Source organism: Athene noctua, chromosome 5 (assembly GCF_965140245.1).
Source record: "Athene noctua chromosome 5, bAthNoc1.hap1.1, whole genome shotgun sequence".
NCBI lineage: Eukaryota > Metazoa > Chordata > Aves > Strigiformes > Strigidae > Athene > Athene noctua.
The window spans coordinates 46848766-46867262 of NC_134041.1; the positions used below are offsets into that span (position 1 = coordinate 46848766).

An 18497-nucleotide genomic window follows, 5' to 3' on the forward strand; every position below is an offset into this window, starting at 1 on the left:
ACCCAAATCCTAAATGGGAAACCTAATCTGTATGAGCCTGGGGATTTCCTTCCTGTTCAGAGAAACAACTGCATTGGTTCAAAAGAGGTAATACAGCCTCAACTAGCAAAGAGTTTTACATTCATGTTATAATTTTAATAATTCTCATATCGAGATGATTATTGCATCAAAGATGTCAGCAATTGTCATGTTATGTATGTTCTGCATAGTAGTAATAACAGTGAGCAGTATCTAGACCTTTCCTCAGAGCTAACATTTCCTACTAACCTCAATTTATTTCAGACATTGCTAACATAACTTGTAATGCTGGTTGTATTTTCCTTCTTTAATTGCTATATAAATCTACAAGCACAATAGGGGAATTAATTCTGTAGTCTGCTGAATGCACATGAATTAATGCAGGGGGAAAAGAAACTGCCGTTATAGCAGTAACGTAGTTGTATATGTGGGGTTTAATGTTAGCAGTATTATCTTTTAAAAATGTGAACCAGAGAGTACTTTGTGCTTATCTTAGCAGTTATATATGATGTTTCTTTTTAAAGGATTTAAAGCCCAGTAATATAGTAGTAAAGTCAGACTGCACTTTGAAGATTCTTGACTTTGGACTGGCCAGAACTGCAGGAACTAGTTTTATGATGACGCCTTATGTAGTGACTCGTTACTACAGAGCACCAGAGGTCATCCTAGGGATGGGATACAAAGAAAACGGTCAGCAAATATAGTCTTTCTTTGGCATAGCTTTATTTTTTTTGTTTGGCACACCACATTTTACATGTTAATGTTTTTTTCAAGCTGCAGAAATTTTATAAATTAGCCTTGTGACTAAAATGCAGATTCTAGATACACCAATTCTTTTATTCAACTCAACCCATTAGAAATGTTTGCATTTAATAGGAGAAGAAATTGAGGGCCTTGTTTTTTTAAAAAAACTTGGTTGGTAGATTAAATTTCATACAGGAAGAACTAGAAATATATTTTCTTAATAGGTGTTACGTACTTTGATATTACTTTATTCCTGACGAGGATGTAAGTTGTAATCCATCAGTAAATTTAGTGTCCTAAATTTATTGTTTAAAAAGCTATATTCACTGTAGCACTTCCAGATGTAGGGATCTTAAAGGCTACTGAGGAAGAAACAAGTTAAAACTACCTACTGTGGCATTACTTTTTATTAAAACCAGCCTACTTTAAACCTGTCACACTAAGTTCTTAATGTTGCTGAAGAAAAATTCAATAATACACATGAGGAGACAATGCAGAAAGTACTGTCATGAAGGATCATAGATTCTTTGAGGTCTATGACAAATTCCAAGGAAATTCGTTTATTTTCTCCCTCTGCTTGCATATATTTTCCTCTTCATACTCGCTCTGTGGCCCTTCGCTCAGTATCTTCTACAAAAAAATAAGGAAAGGATACAGTATTTGAGGAAAACACATGATCAAGTACATTGCATTTCCTGAATTGCAGTATCCTTCAGGAAACCAAAGTAACATGTCATTCCTGAAAATCTGTTGTAGTGGCCCCAGTTCTACTGCCATTTCATTGATCTGCTGTCACTGTGGTCAGTTCAGCTCACCTGGTGTTTCCACTTCAGGCAGGCACAGTGCACAGAGGTCACCATTTGCTGAAGGTATTTTAAACTCTCTATTGCTTAGTCCTCCAGTAAGGCCCATGAGATGCCATGGTGCTTGAGATTTTGTTAGCTGTTTGCTGCTGATGTGAGGCGTGGCTCCTCAGGTTGCTGACACAACTGGGGCTTGCTCTGCCTTTCAGAATTCTTAATATAGTCTGCAAACTTGTCTGGCAACTGCATACCATTACAGCAAGTGACTTCAGGTTGTGTATAAGCGATAGCTGCTATGTGCATAGAGAGTTGATTTTTGTTGTGATTTGTGAAAGCCAAGAAGAGTAACTTTTATTGGTGCTGACAATGAAAGAAGCCAGCTCAAAGGAATGAGAATAGATCTTTTTTGCAAGGCTGTGGTTTATGTCTCTTTCCGGATCATTAGCGTGCATGAGAGGATGTACATTCCTTCAGATGACCTTCATGATGTGATATTTTTCCCATAATTTAGAAGTCAGAGGTTGAGTGGAGCAAGCTTAAATTTTTTTTAACTGCTAAAGTTTTGTAGAAAGCATATATTTAAGTTTGTCTTCCTTTTTTTCCCCACCAGACTTTACATTGACCAGTTAAGAGACACTAGATAAAAGAACCTAAAGCTGTAGTCTGAGTCATGCAGCAGCATTACAGAAGGAATTGATATGGTGGAAGTCACAAGTTTTCTGACTTAGGTTTCCCAGATTACTTTTTTTTTTTCTTAAGTAATTTTGAGTTGCAAAAGGGTGAAACATTCTTTCCACTAAAACGTTGCTTAGGTTATTATTGGAGTTAAAACAGGTTGTGTTTTAGAGCACCCTGTCATGCTAGTGACAATCCTGCTTCTTAAGCAAACATGAATTGTGTTGTGCAGCAGAACATATATAAAAATCTACTTTCATATGAAAAACTATCATGTCTTCCCAAAGCCAAATACATCATTGTTGTGTTGAAAATCACACTTTTGAAGAATGTAAAAGTAAATCTGTGGGCTAGCTGAGTCAGAAGACATATGTACTGTTGTCATTAAAAGACTATCTACATAAACTGTTACTCTTCTCAATCACTGCTTGATCAGTTCCTCATTGTGGAGCTCTCTTGACACGGAGGCAGGACTGCAGAGGTGGGGGCGGCAGGTATCAAGGTTGTGCTTATAGTAAGAACCATGGGCTGTCCAGCATCCTCACCTGTTTGCATTGATGCCTATTTTGGCCCTTTAAGCCCATTAAAAGTTAACTTACTTATTTTAGAGCTGAACATTGAAAATTGTCAGCTAACTAATGGTTAACGTTATTATTCAGTTTAATTGAACAGGGACATCTGGAAGCTTTATGCCATTTCAGTGCCCTGCTGAACTTATGTGAACTTATGTGGGAGGATTGCAGTATGTTTTGATGACTGAGATACGTACTGCAGAGTAGTATTCTTTTGGTACTATATGACACATATGAAATCTTTAATTGTTTAAAAACTAGCAGAGATCTCAGACAAACTATTTATAGAGTTGAATTCTACTTAGGTTTTCATACTGAAGGAGATAAAGCACCTTCGGGTATATTCTGTTTAAGAAACCAGGCCTTGCAAACTCAAGAAATTCAGAAGTGAAGGACACCAAAACTGTTTCATGCACACATACCTTAACATATTTAGGTTTATGTGCAGTTATGTGCATGATTATCAGGAAGGAATCACTGAAAAGCAAGGAAAGCCCCAAACCCCCTGAAACAACTACTTTTAGGTTTCCTAATTTGTGCACTGGGTTGGAACTTCATTTTCACTTGGTATTTTTTCTCTTAGAATTATAGGAAATATTAAGTTCACTCCAAACAGGGTTTTTAAGAATAAAATACACTCTGTATGACAAGCAGTAGATATTAAAAAAGATTTTTCAAATCTGTAATGAGATTTTACTCAGTCTTCTATAGAAGTGTTCACAGAAGTAGTCCTCCATGTACAAATTAGTGTAGATTCATTAGGAAGTTAGAGACCTATAAATAGATAGGTTTTGTGTGATTAATGAAAGGGGCATATCAAAACACACCCAAATATCACAAGTTTGGTTTTGTAGGGTGATCAGAAGAATGTTTTCGAGTGTTTTTCTTCATCTCTGAAGTAATTTGGTGTCTGAGGCATGAAGATAAGTCACTGACTCACATTATTTCTCATCCCAGACTTCTTCATGTAATTACGGGTATCATTTTTATCATGTTGGACACAAACTAATTAGAACAGATTTGGGTATATTTTGGTTTGTGATGGCAGCTGATTATTTTGCAGGTGAAAAAAGTCAACATTCACAATTTTATTTTAAAAGTCAAATGCAAAACTTGGCTTCAAATCTTTGGATATCTAAGCCAAAGAATATGTGCTTTTCTTAAATATTTGAAAAGAATTTTTAAAGAAAAAACATTACTAATCATAAAATGTTGACAATCATTTTTTAAATGAACCAGGCCCTTAATTTTGACCTATTAATATGTACAACTATGATCTCCTATCATATGATTTAGATACTATTTTAGAGGAACTTATAAATAAGGAGGAAGGAATATTTTCAATAAGAAGCAACGTTGTTTGCTTGACATTGTTGAGCTCCTTCAGAACTTTTACATGTGATTTTTAATAAACAATTGTTCTTATTTAAATCCCCTTCTTATCTGCTTAATTGAAATTCCAGTGTCATGTTTGACATAAAAGTATTCATAATAATACAATTTCATTATTATGACTTCAAGAGGATTTTTACATACAGAGTTAACAATATCTCTGAAAGCAACCAGAAAAGAAACTGGCATACCTGTAAAAAACTTGTGCATCTTTGAGTATGTCCTCTGAATGTTTTATTTTAAGGTAATGTAGAAAATGTGTATTTCATACAAAAAAATTTGCTTATGAGTTTTTCTTTTGTATAAGATTTTATTTCAGCATAAGTGGAGAAATATTTTTAAATAAATAATTTAAACTGAAAATCTTTTAGGAACATACTAATATTGTCATTAACTGATCCTCTAAAATTCTAAGTGATCTTTTACTGATTGTGTTTGCCTTTTATTTAAAGGGAGGGAGAGATGCATGGTAATCTGACTTTTAGGAAATACTTGATGGCAGACTATAATTCCCGTATAATAACCAGTTACTTCTCCTAAAAGTATAAACTATTTAGATAAGCAATATTTTTAAAAGTCAGTTTACTCTGCTACTTTTAAAATTATTCCTACAACTACAGAGGAATTACTTGTAAGAAATAAAGATACCTTTTGTGCTCCAATCTAGTCTATTGGCAGAGGTAGCTTTGCAAGCCTCGAAGTTTGGAGAAGGACTTTACTTGATTCGTATGTATCTCTCTCTCTCTTTCCCTACTGTAGCTCTTGATCTAGCACCGTGTTAAACAAAAGGATGTTTTTCTGCCTTGTATTTGAGACAGTTAAAAGCTAATCCTTATATATGGTGTATTTTAAAGTGTTTTCATTGATTAATACAAAGACTTGCTACTCTTCCTGTGCTGTCTCTGCAGTTTATAGGATGCAGTCATATTATGCTTCTTTTAATTTTAAATGACTGTTTGCTTTGCTTTTCCTTCTTTTTGTGCTACAAACATAGTGGATTTATGGTCTGTGGGGTGCATTATGGGCGAAATGGTTTGCCACAAAATCCTCTTTCCAGGAAGGGACTGTATCCTTGTGCTGCTGCAGCAGGTTGAATTAGTTAGGAAGTGATTAACCTTTTTATTGATGTTGTGTCATGAAAATGCATATTGTACAATTTTTTTTTATTAAATGAACATGGATTTTTCTTGTGATACGCTTAAAAAAAATTAAGAACTTCATTTATATTCAGGCTGCACCTAGCAGTAGGACATAGTCTCTGCTGGTCCTGTAGTTAGCATACATTCACCTTCACTCATTTTCATTACACACGCTTTTTTATAGTCACTTCATGTGTGTGTGTGTGTCTAGATATTTTTATTTACTTTATTTTAATAACTATCTTTTATGTTAATGTCATTGCATTTTGTTTTCAGTTGACATTTGGTCAGTTGGGTGCATCATGGGAGAAATGATCAAAGGTGGTGTTTTATTTCCTGGTACAGATCGTATCCTTACCTTTGGCCTAGGATGTAGTTGTAAAAAGTCAAAAGATACTGTAGCAATATAGTTCCAGATTGAGGTGGTTCTAATTTTTAAAATACTGGTTTTAAACTGCCTTTTCAAAATACAGTTCTCAAGTTTATTATTTTGGTTCCAGGAAGCTGCAAAAATGTCTACAGTTATACCATTTAAAGCAAAACCACAACACAGCATTAATGTGTATGACTGTCTTTAGAGATTAATACTAAGCAAGATGAACAAAATACCACTTGGGCAAACAGGCTTTTTCCCCCCTCTCTTTTCTCTTTCCAATTTGATAGAGTGTCTATCCATTGCTTTTGGATGTTGTCACATTTAAGACAGGTTTTTTTTTTCTTTAGGAGGTGTTTTACTTTTTCACATGCATTGGCTTTTGCTTTGGATATCATTTTTATGTAATAACTTACAATCTTGTTTAGTACCTGAGCATGTTAGCAGTTACTATTCTTTTACATTTTACAGGGAACGTTTACAAAAAAATCCTAACCAGGTTCATTAGTTACACTCTGGATTTTTATATTTTTGTATGCAGAAATGATCCTGCAAACAGCTTTCAGAAATATCTGGCACTTGTGTTTTTCTATTCCCTGTATGACTTGGTGGCATCTGTATCGGTTGTCCTGTGAACAGTACTTCAGACAAAGGGTCTGCTCCAAGCAAATAGAGCTTGAAACCTCTGGATCATTGCTAAAATTAGTGAATCTTACTTGTTTATTTGTAGTTACACTCCAGTTTTTTAGATTTCAGAAATCTTTTCTGCTTTTGCTGCAGGTTACTCTTTAATAATTGATATAGTACTGTTTAGGGGTGAAGATCGGCTGAAGATTTTGAGGCACCATGAGGAGGTCCAGGGCATCCTTACTTTCAGACAGCTCTGTCATTGCATGAGCTGTACCATGTTTAGCTTTGTGCGTCTGGTTTGCTAGCATGGCTTTTCAGTTTAGGCTCAGTGCCATACAGTGTAAATACTTTTGTTTCAAGACCTGTATGAAGTACTGTAGAACTTGAAAATCCTTATGTAAAGGCCTGCTGTTAAGTTTTAAGAACATAAGAGGGGCCTGCTACATCCAGCTTAAGGTTTAGGTAACCCACTACCCAGTCTTTGGCAGTAGGCAAAAAGAGAAAGTTGGGAGAATGTATGAGTGAGATAAGTATACATAAAATTTTACCTGAGCTCTCTCCCAGTATCTAACCATCTGCAACTAGGAATTCATGAGCCAAACGTTTTTGGGGTTTTCCTGTTCAGTAACACATATTAAATTCTTCTGCTGTGAACTGGTCAATCTCCCCTTTACCTTATGTAAAATTTTCAGTTATGTTCCTTATGTGTCCCTGAAACTCTTTAACTTATGTATTCAAGTCTCTGACAAAATTGTCATTAACCTGTGTGGGCCAAGATTTCAATCTTTTGTGTGCCCACTGGTGTTCAGTGTTGCATGTCGTTAGAGATCACTAACTTGGGTGAGTCCAGGACTGAGCTGAGGTATCAAGATGAGAACAAAGGATAAAGCATCCACGTGGGGTAATTCTCATGAATGCCTTGGTAATGTGTAGTAGCTTGACTACTGTGAATACATGTTCAGATTAGGAAGTGAGTTCTTCTCCAGAACCCAAACACTTTTGTTTAAATTTGTTTAATACATTTTGTGAGTCTTTTAATTTTCTCTGTTTCTCAGAAGTATATCCTTTGCTAGTTAATTACAATTTTGAGTAAAATACATGTTGCCTTGACTACACTATCATAGTCTTGCTTTGTTTCAGTTTTGTCTAAGAAGGTAGTCCTAATTAATGATGGTGAACTTGATATTTTATTATAATTTTCTGTGTTTTCCCTCGGTTATTTCATGTGGTTTTAACATAACTTTTTAGCTGAAAATTAGCACCGTGTTTTTCTTAGCTGCATAACCTTAGATATTGATCAATGGAATAAAGTTATAGAGCAGCTAGGAACACCATGCCCTGAATTTATGAAGAAATTACAGCCTACTGTCCGAACTTATGTGGAGAACAGACCTAAATATGCTGGATATAGTTTTGAAAAACTCTTTCCAGATGTCCTTTTCCCAGCTGACTCTGAACACAATAAGCTTAAAGGTAAGGTCTATCTTCTGTGTGTTGTATATCTTAGAAATTTTAAAACTGTCATTTACTGAACATAAATCTGTCTTGGTTTTGTTCATTGTAAAAATAATCCCACTAAGGATTTAAATATTACAGTATTTATAACTTGGGAATGGATGAACATGCTGGCATATGCTTACCTCCGCTTTCTTATCTCTGAAACAGCTCCTATTCTGGAGATATCTTTATAAAGGAAAGTAAATATATATATATATATATATATATTCCTCTTCATGGCAGATGCCGACTTGATTTAGAGAAGAGTGGGGGGAAGGTGGAATAGAAGTTGTGTAGGCAGAGCAGATCTTTCTCTAGGGATGAAAATAAAGGTTTTTATATTCATAATACAGAGATACCCTGTAGTTACTGAAATAATTTACTAGTTCTAAAAGCCACCTAGTCAGTGGAGTCACAGACTCACCTTATTTTCTGTGACTAACAGTACATGACAGTTTTTTCCCATGAAACTGTAAGAGAGGAGTAGTAGGTGCTTGTCCACTGCTATTCCAGACAAGGTTGTACTGCCAAAGGATGTCACACAAAAGGGTACTGTATGCTGAAAATACATGGTGAAACATGTCCAACCCCTTTCCCACCTGTGGTGTTCTCTTCAGTTTTCTTTCTTTCCATCAAATGGACTATTTTCCTAAACCCCAAACCCTGTGAGGGTTGCACAGATATTAAAACTGTGTATTCCAGGTCTCCTCTCCTTATGAGCTTTGAAATACTGTATTATATACACTATATGACACTAGGCTAAATAAAAAAATTCACTTTTACAGCAAGTCAAGCAAGAGATTTGTTATCAAAAATGTTGGTTATAGATGCTTCTAAAAGAATCTCTGTGGATGAAGCCCTGCAGCACCCATACATCAATGTTTGGTATGATCCATCAGAAGCAGAAGCTGTAAGTTCTGTTTTTAAGTCTCTGATTAGGAAGCTACAGTACTAAAGGAAACTTGTTGTGATGCCTGATATAACTGCTTGAAAGATTATTGCATGTCCTGGTTCAGCTAGGATAGGGTTAAGTTTCCCCAGCAGAGAGAGAGGGGGAAGGGATCTTCAGATGCGTTATTCATACCATGCTGACAGGTCCAGGAGGGAACCTTTTTTACTTTCTCTTTGGTGGGCTGTGTGGCGGGAAGCTGTTCCCTGACCATTTGCGGTATTTCTCTGTATATCTTGTCTTGTTCGCTGTTATTGCTGTTTATTGTTGTTATCATTGCCACTGTTGTTGTTCAGATTGTTTATCACACTGTTGTATTAAATTTCTTCTTATTTTAACCCGGGGTTTGTGCCTCACTGCCAGCCCGACCGGCTGCGTGTGGGGGAGGGGCAACAGCAACATGCTCTCCGGTCAGGCAGGGCTTAAACCACCACACTGCATATTTCATTAGAAGCTTAATTGAGCTATAATAATTTTTATTAACATCAGTAGACATGTTTTTTAGAAATAGTATTATGAATTGGCACAAACTGAAGTACCTGTATCTGTGTGTGTGTTCATGTATAATCCAATGTTATCTCCTGGACATGTAGCAATGCACCTGAAATCTTTTATATGGTCTTCTAATTTATTGAATTTCAGTTGTTTCAGCGTGGTTTGGTTGCTCTTGATAGGACTCTGAGGTATTCACTCCTGGGCGAAAGAAATATTTTCATTACTTGTAGCAATTGATAGTACTCTTGAACTAGAAATTGTTTCAGCAATATCTGAGTTCAAAATCTTAAGCTTTCAATTATTAACACTAATGAACAAAGGGATTAATTGAAATTTTTTCTTAAAAAATTAATTTCTGGACAATTTCAGCTCATGAGAAAAGTGTAGTTTTTTTAGAAGAAAGGTAGTTGGTGATGGCCCACTAAGAATAGAAAAAGATGCTTTGATGTAAATGGTGCCATTAGAATTCTGCTGATCTATAATAGCTAGGGAGAAAACTTAGTAATTAATAGTAAGCAGATAGAAAGGGCTGCTTAGGCTGGAGACTGCTGCACTTAGGAGCAGACTGTTCAGTTTCTGTTTTAATTATTACAGTAATGTAAGCAAATCTGTTAATCAGAAGAACTTTAAAACATGTAGCAGCATCTGGAAAATAGGCCAAGCCCAAATATGAGAGAATATATGACCATGTAAATACAGTATTTTTAAATCGGGTTCATATTCTGAGTGCTTACATTAATTTTTAATTTACTCCATTTTTATATCCCTTTTGATTGCTTTATCATGAGTTAGTTTTGTTTTTCAGCCTCCACCAAAGATACCAGATAAGCAGTTAGATGAGAGGGAGCACACAATAGAAGAATGGAAAGGTAAGAAGGGCATTTTAAGTATAATAAGTCTTTTGGGAGTAGGCTGGACCACAATGATTACTGTTACCGAGTTTTTTCTGAGCAACTGGATAGTATTTACTTAAACTGCTTGGAATGAATAGATCAGTGCTTCACATCCTCTTGATTGTTGGGACACTAAAAAATTTCCTGCAAAGGTGCTGAACCTTTGTAGTGAGCTTAAGACCTGCTCATTTCAGTCACATTTTGCAATCCATAAGGCAGCATTTTTAGGGAGGGTGACTCTTCTGGACAAACTGCTAGAGTTGAAAAAGAGGCAGGAATTTGAGCAATGTAAGTCTGAAGTAGAAGCAGTAGAAGATGTAAGGAGTGTTAGTACTGGGTGAGATAGTGAAGTTACAGCTGGTGTGGGAGATGATAATGGTTATGAGCTGTGGGATCCTGAGAAAGTAGCTTGGGTTGAGGTGTGGAACAGATCATAGTATGACATAAAGAGATGTACCTCCAAGAGCATCATCTTTAATGTTCAGTACTGGTTTAGCATCTGTATTTCCTGGTCATGTAAGAGGTGTAAAACGATAAAGGGATAATCTTTGTTATTTGTAAAGCTTGTGCTTAATTTTGAAATTGCTTCTAGAAGTTGTGGTATTATTGCAGAAGTTCTCATGCTAAGAAAAAATGCAGATCCAGATTGCTGTGCAGGCTATAAATGTTGTATTTAAGCAGGCATTTAGTGCATTGAGCAATATAATACTTCATACTATAAAGATCTAGGAAGAGATATTAGACCTGTATAACCTTTTTATCCCCAGAGGACATAAAAACAGGGACAAGGTTTCATGAATTGTTTCATTGTGTTGGCCGGTAATGGACACAAGTCTGTAAATATAGTACTACCACAGATTTAAGTTGCTTTCTATTAGAAACTGAATTTTAATTGTAAAGGCAGAGATGTAGAGAATTGTGGAAATTCTCTCACCATTCTCCTTCCAAGCAAAGTCATTTCCCTTTTGAAACAGATGTGCTGAGGGCATTTCAAGCAATATGGAGTTTACTTTTTGAGACTACCACCGCCCTTGAAATTATAATTCTTAAAAGCTTTTTCTTCCAAACTGTTTGTATGTTGCATTAGTTTGCCAGTGACAGATAAGAAGTAGTATTCTGACAGTCAGTTCTTAGGAGTTGTATTTAACACGTTTAGTCCTTCTATTGTTACTTCTGTAGATTCACAGCTGAAGTATTCTGGCTAAGAAGCTGTCATTAGCCTAGAAACCTTCTGGCCAGTATAGAGGGTATATGATTGATTCATGTTACAAGCACTTCTAACCTGTTTAAGGATGAGGAACTTTTGTAACTGGAAGATAAAAGTTGCTGCTTTCATTTGGAGTTGCTACTTATATGCCAATATTGTATTCCATTTCATGGTGATCTGGACCTTTAGATGTTGTTGCTGAGGAAATTTAGTGGCACGCATGTGTCAGGAGGATGTCAGTGCTGTTTGAGCTTGTTCCTACCTGTTTCTTTGAAGACTGCTGATCAAGTTTACCTGTACCAAAGAAGCCACTGCTAAACACTGAGTGGTCATTAAGATTCAGTTTAACCTCAGGTCCCCGAGCAGTGTGTAAAACGAGTCTTAGAGCAATGTCATTGTGTTCTTAAGAGTGCCAGACCATTGTAGCTTCAACAGGAAAGAATTGTACATTTTTATATCACTTACCAGTTATTCTGTAGCCTACAGCCTGATGTTCAAAACTAATTCTGAAAAGTAAGAAACCTATGAAATTGAAGTGTGTATTTTAATGGGAAATATTAATCCAGTCTTGGGTTTGAAAATTAATTTTTTGCCTTCCCTTCTCTGCATTTTCAGAGCTGATATACAAGGAAGTCATGGACCTTGAGGAGAGAACCAAGAATGGGGTTATACGTGGACAACCAGCCCCTTTAGGTTGGTTACAATAAAAGCACATACAAAGCTATGTTGAGTTGTAGGTCAGGAGGGAGTAAAGCTGTTCAAGACATACAGTAGTAACCTGTCTCAAAAATATGGCTCTTAAGTGACCAATAGCCTCTTGAATTCTCTTTGTGATATTGCTTATTTGAATAGAATGTATGGTGTTTACATCTCTTTTTACTAATTTGGTAAATTCCTCTATTATTGTTCCATGTAACTGATGCTTCATTCATTTCAGTCCTCAAGAAACATCTTGGTATTTACCAGTACTTTATTGCCATAATCTGGTTAGAGGTGTAATGTGTAGCTGGTATAATTTCAAGTAAGAATATAACCACTACTTACATCTATTAAGTACTAAAACAGGATTTCTAGGTTGAAGACTTATGGAACACTTTCAGAAACTGTTGCAGCAAAATGTGCCCATTAATTGACCATTGATAGGACTCCATTTTCACGGTTGAAAAATGATGGCAGAAGTTGGACAGCTGTTGCTGACTCTGCTCAGAGTTCACTGAAGTCCAGACTCTGAAAAATTTTATTGCTTATCTGAGATTGAATGTATGTGATGTCGCTGGACACCATCTATTGCCCAGCCTGAAGGGGAGGATCTGATGGGAAAAAAAACAGACCTCTTATTTCTTTATCAAAGTATGTAGATACATTTTAGCTTTGGATCTCAACATTTTGTAGGGTATTTAAGCTCTGGTATTATGCAGTACTATGTCTGTGTGATTTTTAGCCTTCAGCCATTAGCATTTACTGTAATTTGACAGGTGTCGTGCTGTATGAGTTTGGTGGTTCTTAACATACCCTTCATTAAGCCCCACATTAAAGACTTCTGGGGTTTATTTACTTTGACAATGAATTGAGACACATTTCTTAAAACTTGCCGAAACAGGGGAAAATAATGACTGTTAGAAGAGACAGACTAATGCAAGTACTGAACCGTGCAACTGTATCTGCAACTGATTTGCTGTTTTGTTTCTCATAGCACAGGTGCAGCAATGATCAATGGCTCTCAACATCCATCTTCATCGTCATCTGTCAATGATGTGTCTTCAATGTCAACAGATCCAACATTGGCTTCTGATACAGACAGCAGTCTAGAAACCTCAGCTGGACCTCTGGGTTGCTGTAGATGACTACTTGGTCTTTTGGGGGGTGGGAGGGGGGTCCTTTTAGTCATTAATAGGGCACCTTTAAAATTTGGTGGTATTTTTGAGTGTTTTTTCAAAAATAATTGTAGAATTCATCATAAAGTGCTGTAATTTTAAACTAAGTTGTGTTAAAAGCAGCCACTTTTTTTGCTGTAATTAATTGTAAAATATTAAACCTGATAATTTTTATTGTGGTTTTAAAATCTGCATATTTGCTTTACTATTATGCTGCTGATCTTTTTTTACTGAATTTGTAAGATTTGTTTTATCGAAGCACATATTAATGTTGTGGTCATTACCATATAATGATTATTTAAGATTTTATAGGTTTTCAATTTTTTAATTAGAATTTATTCCAGATGTTTTGTTCATGATATCCTTCAAAGTTTTATGCTTGGTCATATGTCCATGTCCAGGTGGAGGGGGACAGAATTCAGTTCAGCCAGCTGTAGTTTTCGGCATACTACTATGGTGCTGGCAGTGAACAAAATCCTCTTATTTTGGCCACATGCCTACAATACTTCAGCAAAAGCAACAATTAGTGAATTTTTTTAGAGAAACGGTATACAACCTTTGCAAAGTAACCTCATCTGAATGGTTTTATGAACTTAAGAAAGCAAAGCATATCTTCAAAGCTGCAGAAATATCTAGGCTAACAAAATAATGTGATGTTTTCTGCAGAATTGTGGCATGCCAAATCTTGTGATCACCATAAAACACGAGGATACTTCATGAATAATACATTGCGATGCCAATAAACTGTTTACTTCTAGCTTGTAGCCTGTTTTTGTACACACGAAACAAAGTGTATCCAGGATGTCTAGACTGCCAAGAGGGAAAATGAATATGCTGTAGCTATACTTTAATGTAATATGTGATTCTTGGGAGTTTTGTTTCTTACTAGTTTTGTCTACTAAGGCGAGTGCTTTTGGGGTAGAAGGGGGAATGACATGAATGCAATGGGGGCAAAACTTCACCTATCCTTTCTCCACCAAAAGTAACTGATTGCTAAAAACCATTAAGTGGTAGGAGAACCTCAGGATTTCTGTAGCTAATGCATTAAGTGAGCAATATATGCCATCCAAAGGAGGGAGTAGTGCTGTATAAATTAATACCTATCTCTTTCATTTCACCATGAGACCAGTGTAGCAGAAATCTTAATAATGGTTCATTTTAAATTATAAATATTCAGTAGTTTTCAGCACTGAAGCTCCAGGTTTCAATACACTTTTTAAACAAAAGATATATTGAAATATATAGAACAGTTACTAAATAGTCATGTAAAATGGTGCTGCTCCTCACAGAAGTATTTTAACTGTTTACATTTTATATTTACAGAATGATTTATGTATAACTGACTTAAGTTTATTTATGAGTTAATCATTCAGAATTTATTCCTTTGGTAAATGCAGATTTTTAGTGAAGCTAGGCTGTATAATTGATTGCCCTGTATAGATGCATTTTTTGTGTAGTGAATTAGAATGTGAAGAGGAATTTAAATTAGTAATGCTCACAAAAATGAGCATTAAAAAAAATACAGAAGTCTTGCCAGGCGCAGAGCATAAGCAAATAATATAACTGGCTACAGAGGTTATCCAGGAATGACTGATGCTCTTCAGTGTGGTTCCTTCTGCTTGTTGGGTTAAATAGGTATCTTTTTGAAGTTCTAATTGAAAAAGGAAAATTTGTCTTTGCAGTAAGTTTCAGAAAAACAGAAGTGATAGTAATGCTTTCAATATCTAACATGTCTTTTCAAAAAACGTACAGGGTTACATGGAATGGTAATGTCTCAAAGATTACTAAATTGATAAACTGCACAGTTGTTTTCCTGGCCTGGCTAGACTGCTGGTAAGTGCTGTGTGTGTGTAGTTTTGCTTTTCTCACTTGTATCTAATATTTCAATATTGCCTTTCTAAACCACATTTGTTAAGGCAATTATTTTTACAGGATCCTGCCAAATTGTGTATTACCTCAGAATAGGCAGGACACGTTTGGATTCATCTAGCACTGGAACATAGAAAAGACCAACAGAACAGTCTATTTTGTAATTTTTTATCAAGGTTTAAGCTGTGAATTAAGCCAAAATTTTTGGTCATACAACAGTACTCCATTGCTATATAGGGTCAAAAGATACTCTGGTCAGCCCAGTATAATGAAGTTAAGACTAAATAAAATCAGCTTCTGATGCTTGTAAGTGCTGTTAAGAACAGAAATTGGTAAATATAATTCCTATTTAAATTTATTTTGGGCCCCTGTGGATTGAAGTGATGATTGAAGTATTCTGAAACTTTGAAATAATTTTTGCTATCACTTTCCAGTGTCCTAAAGAAAAATTGCTTTTCAAATGAATAGTTACTAGGCTTTTACCACAATGTGCTACAGTAGAACTTCACTGAGTTCATAAATAAGCTCTAAGGAGAATTAAGCTTTTCTTCTTTTAAAGTGGGGTTCAAGAATGGGTGAGACTGTCCGCTGCAACCCATTGCAGTGTGAGTGAGCTGTGTTTTAAATGGATTATTTCAGTAAGGTCAGAGCTTTTGCCAGTGGGAACCTAGAGTTCACTTTTGGCACCATCTTCATAGCAGTGTTGCTCTTTTTTTTTTTTTTTTTTTTTAGTTGCTGTTATTTTAGGCAAATTAAAGTGATAGCAGATTTCAAAGACAAGAACATCAGATTCAGTAACCAAATTATCACAAAAACATACTAGTCTTAAGATCCCTTTTTATTTGTTGGAATATAAAATTATTTCAGAAATAGTTGTGAACTGCCACAGATAGCAAACAAATGGGTAGCTAGAATTCATCTGTCTTTGTCTATTGTTATATTGTTGGATCATATACTGATACACTGTACATTTTTATTCTTAAGGTATTGAGTTTTATTCCATCTGTGATTCCAAAATCTTCTCATGACAACAGGCTTCACTAAAGTGCATGCACCTTTCCTCTTCTAGGGCCATTCCAATCCACTGGGAGTGGTAGGCATGAATTGCAGTGAGCTGATTTCTTATGTCAGGTGAGGTTAAAAGTTGGCAGTAATAATGAGATGAATTTCCACCTTCTCTGGTCAGAGCTGTGGCAGGCATCAAGGATAAAATAGCTCCTCTCCTTCTGTAGAAGTACGTTCTTCAAGAATTTGAAATAGAAGTATGGGGGGAAATTTGTACCATTGCTCTGTGCTGCATCTCTGATCTGTGAAGTCTGTTGTTGATGCAAGACAGTGGGTCAGGATTTGAGTTTTGTGTGTCAGTGTGTGAGAAGCCGGACTGCCAAAACAATACCCATTCAGCTGAACAACCTTAGACCACCTCTGTTGTATTTATTCTGCTAAACTGAACAGACATGGCACTTTTCCCTATGTAGGTGGGGTTTTAGTTTTGAAGAACCTGACCATGCTATATGCAGTAGTATCTTTCTGGATAGGAATCCCAGCTAGATTCAAAGATAGTATCAGGATAAATTGTATGGTAAGCCCCCCCTGCCCTGTGCCAGCACACAGGTGTGAATTTAGGGGAGGATATAGTGAACTTTATTTGAGGTAGTTGTGGCAATAGCACCCTCTACTGCCTCAGTGCCCAAGGAAGTAGAGTGTTATTGACATGGGTTTGTTTTATGGAAAACTGCTTCTCTGAACACAGGCTGTTTTGTTAGAGAGCAAAAGTTAGGCACCTTGACAGGCGTTTGCATGAGTATAATTCCCTGCATTAATGTATTTGGCATTCATCACAACATTGCATAAAGACAAAGAGCTAGTACAGGAGGATAGTTCCTACCCAGCCAGTAATACAAAGTTTATGACACTAAATGTTTCTCGATTAAGATTATGGGGGAAAGTGCAGAAGATGGTTCAGCTTACGCTTGGTCTTACTGTTTCAAGTTGCTAAAGGAAGTGAATTACGGTTTCAAGATAAGTTTTTATATGCTTTTTACAGCAGCTTGTCCATGCTGTTACATTTTATTTTCCTATCAATGTTTTGGTTCTTACATATTTAGTTTGAGGGGACTTGAAGGAGAGCTGGCTGCATTTTTCAGTAGATTAGAAAGAGGATTTTAATGAAGAAATGTGGTGATACTCTACTGCCTACCCAAACTTTCAATTAATTTATTCTTAGTTAAGGGCACTGGATAAAAGTGGTATTTTAAAAGTTCTCTTCCCTTCTCTTCTTTAGGTATTTCTGCATTACAGAAACATGTTATGAATCAGATCACATTGTGTTTCTACTTCTGCAGTTTAAAATTTAAGCTAGGTTTTCTTGAACTACCTCACACAAATTTTCTACGTTTCTTAAGTAAGCAAAGCTAACCCTTGCTAGTGGAACTACACTGAATGTGAATAGAAAAATACACTTCCTTTAGAAAAATAAACCTATTGGCCAATGTTGAGACAATATCAGTTAAGTATGTTTCTTAAATATTTCACGTAAGATGTTAATGTGTAATATATAGCTTGTGTACAATAATGTACATCTAGAGTATTGTGTTAGCTGTAAATTGGTGATTTTATTACTGTAGTCTGGTTTTGTAGGTAAAAATAGCTTACTAGTAATGTCAGCTCATCCTTTACATTTTACAAAAGGAATAATTCTTGGTAAGCTTTGCATACAGATGAATTACTTTTGTAGGCCCAATATCTAGTCTATTTTTGAGAGTTCTTTAACTTTTATTACTAAAGTTGAGAAAAAACCCCTAATTATTGTGATCATTCCTTCTGCCCCTTTTTAAGTATATTCTTAATTTTGTCCCAAGAAATATGAAGGGGAAGATGCACCATTAAAAATACTGGGGGAAACTGTAACTTCTTTTTCTTCCCCACATTTGATACCTTTTCCTGCTTTTCCTTTATTCCCTCCAAGTAAGTTGTTGGTGGGGCATTACTGAGAACATTGTGGTTTTTTTACTCATTCATGCCATAGGTCATTACATGTGCACCACTGGAATGTATACATTGTTATCTAGTATGTCAATTGGTTATAATGATATTTTAAATAAAAAAGAAAAAAAAAGTTTGACCATTATGCATTTAGGCTTCTTCATTGCTAGGCTGGAATGGATTTCATTGACTTCATAATGAGGCTGCAGTTAGCAGCTTATTAGCTTCAGTCCTACCTGAGAATTCTATCAGTTTTTAACGGTATTTAAACTCCTGTCTTGTGTATGAGCTCACTCATGGGCAAAGTGACATGTTTCTTCCATTACTCCATTCCCGTGGGCTTTGTGTGTGCCACAGACTGTTAATACCAAGTGTGTTTGTG

At 35.8% G+C, this 18497-nt stretch overlaps 1 protein-coding gene across 2 annotated transcripts in view; it reads left to right on the top strand.

Moving 5' to 3' along the window:
* The window catches only part of MAPK8 (mitogen-activated protein kinase 8), a 52375-nt gene extending 34123 nt beyond the window's left edge, over nucleotides 1-18252 (top strand). The window contains exons 6-12 of one of the 2 annotated variants that reach the window (XM_074907382.1): nucleotides 543-708; nucleotides 5199-5270; nucleotides 7637-7819; nucleotides 8629-8753; nucleotides 10093-10156; nucleotides 12003-12080; nucleotides 13086-18252. In XM_074907382.1, coding sequence (XP_074763483.1) covers nucleotides 543-708; nucleotides 5199-5270; nucleotides 7637-7819; nucleotides 8629-8753; nucleotides 10093-10156; nucleotides 12003-12080; nucleotides 13086-13231 — 834 coding nt within the window. In that variant the 3' untranslated portion in view covers nucleotides 13232-18252. Of the gene's footprint in view, nucleotides 1-542; nucleotides 709-5198; nucleotides 5271-5619; nucleotides 5692-7636; nucleotides 7820-8628; nucleotides 8754-10092; nucleotides 10157-12002; nucleotides 12081-13085 lie in introns of both variants that reach the window. The other variant, XM_074907383.1, reaches the window with a different exon arrangement.
* The last annotated feature ends 245 nt before the right edge of the window (nucleotides 18253-18497 follow it).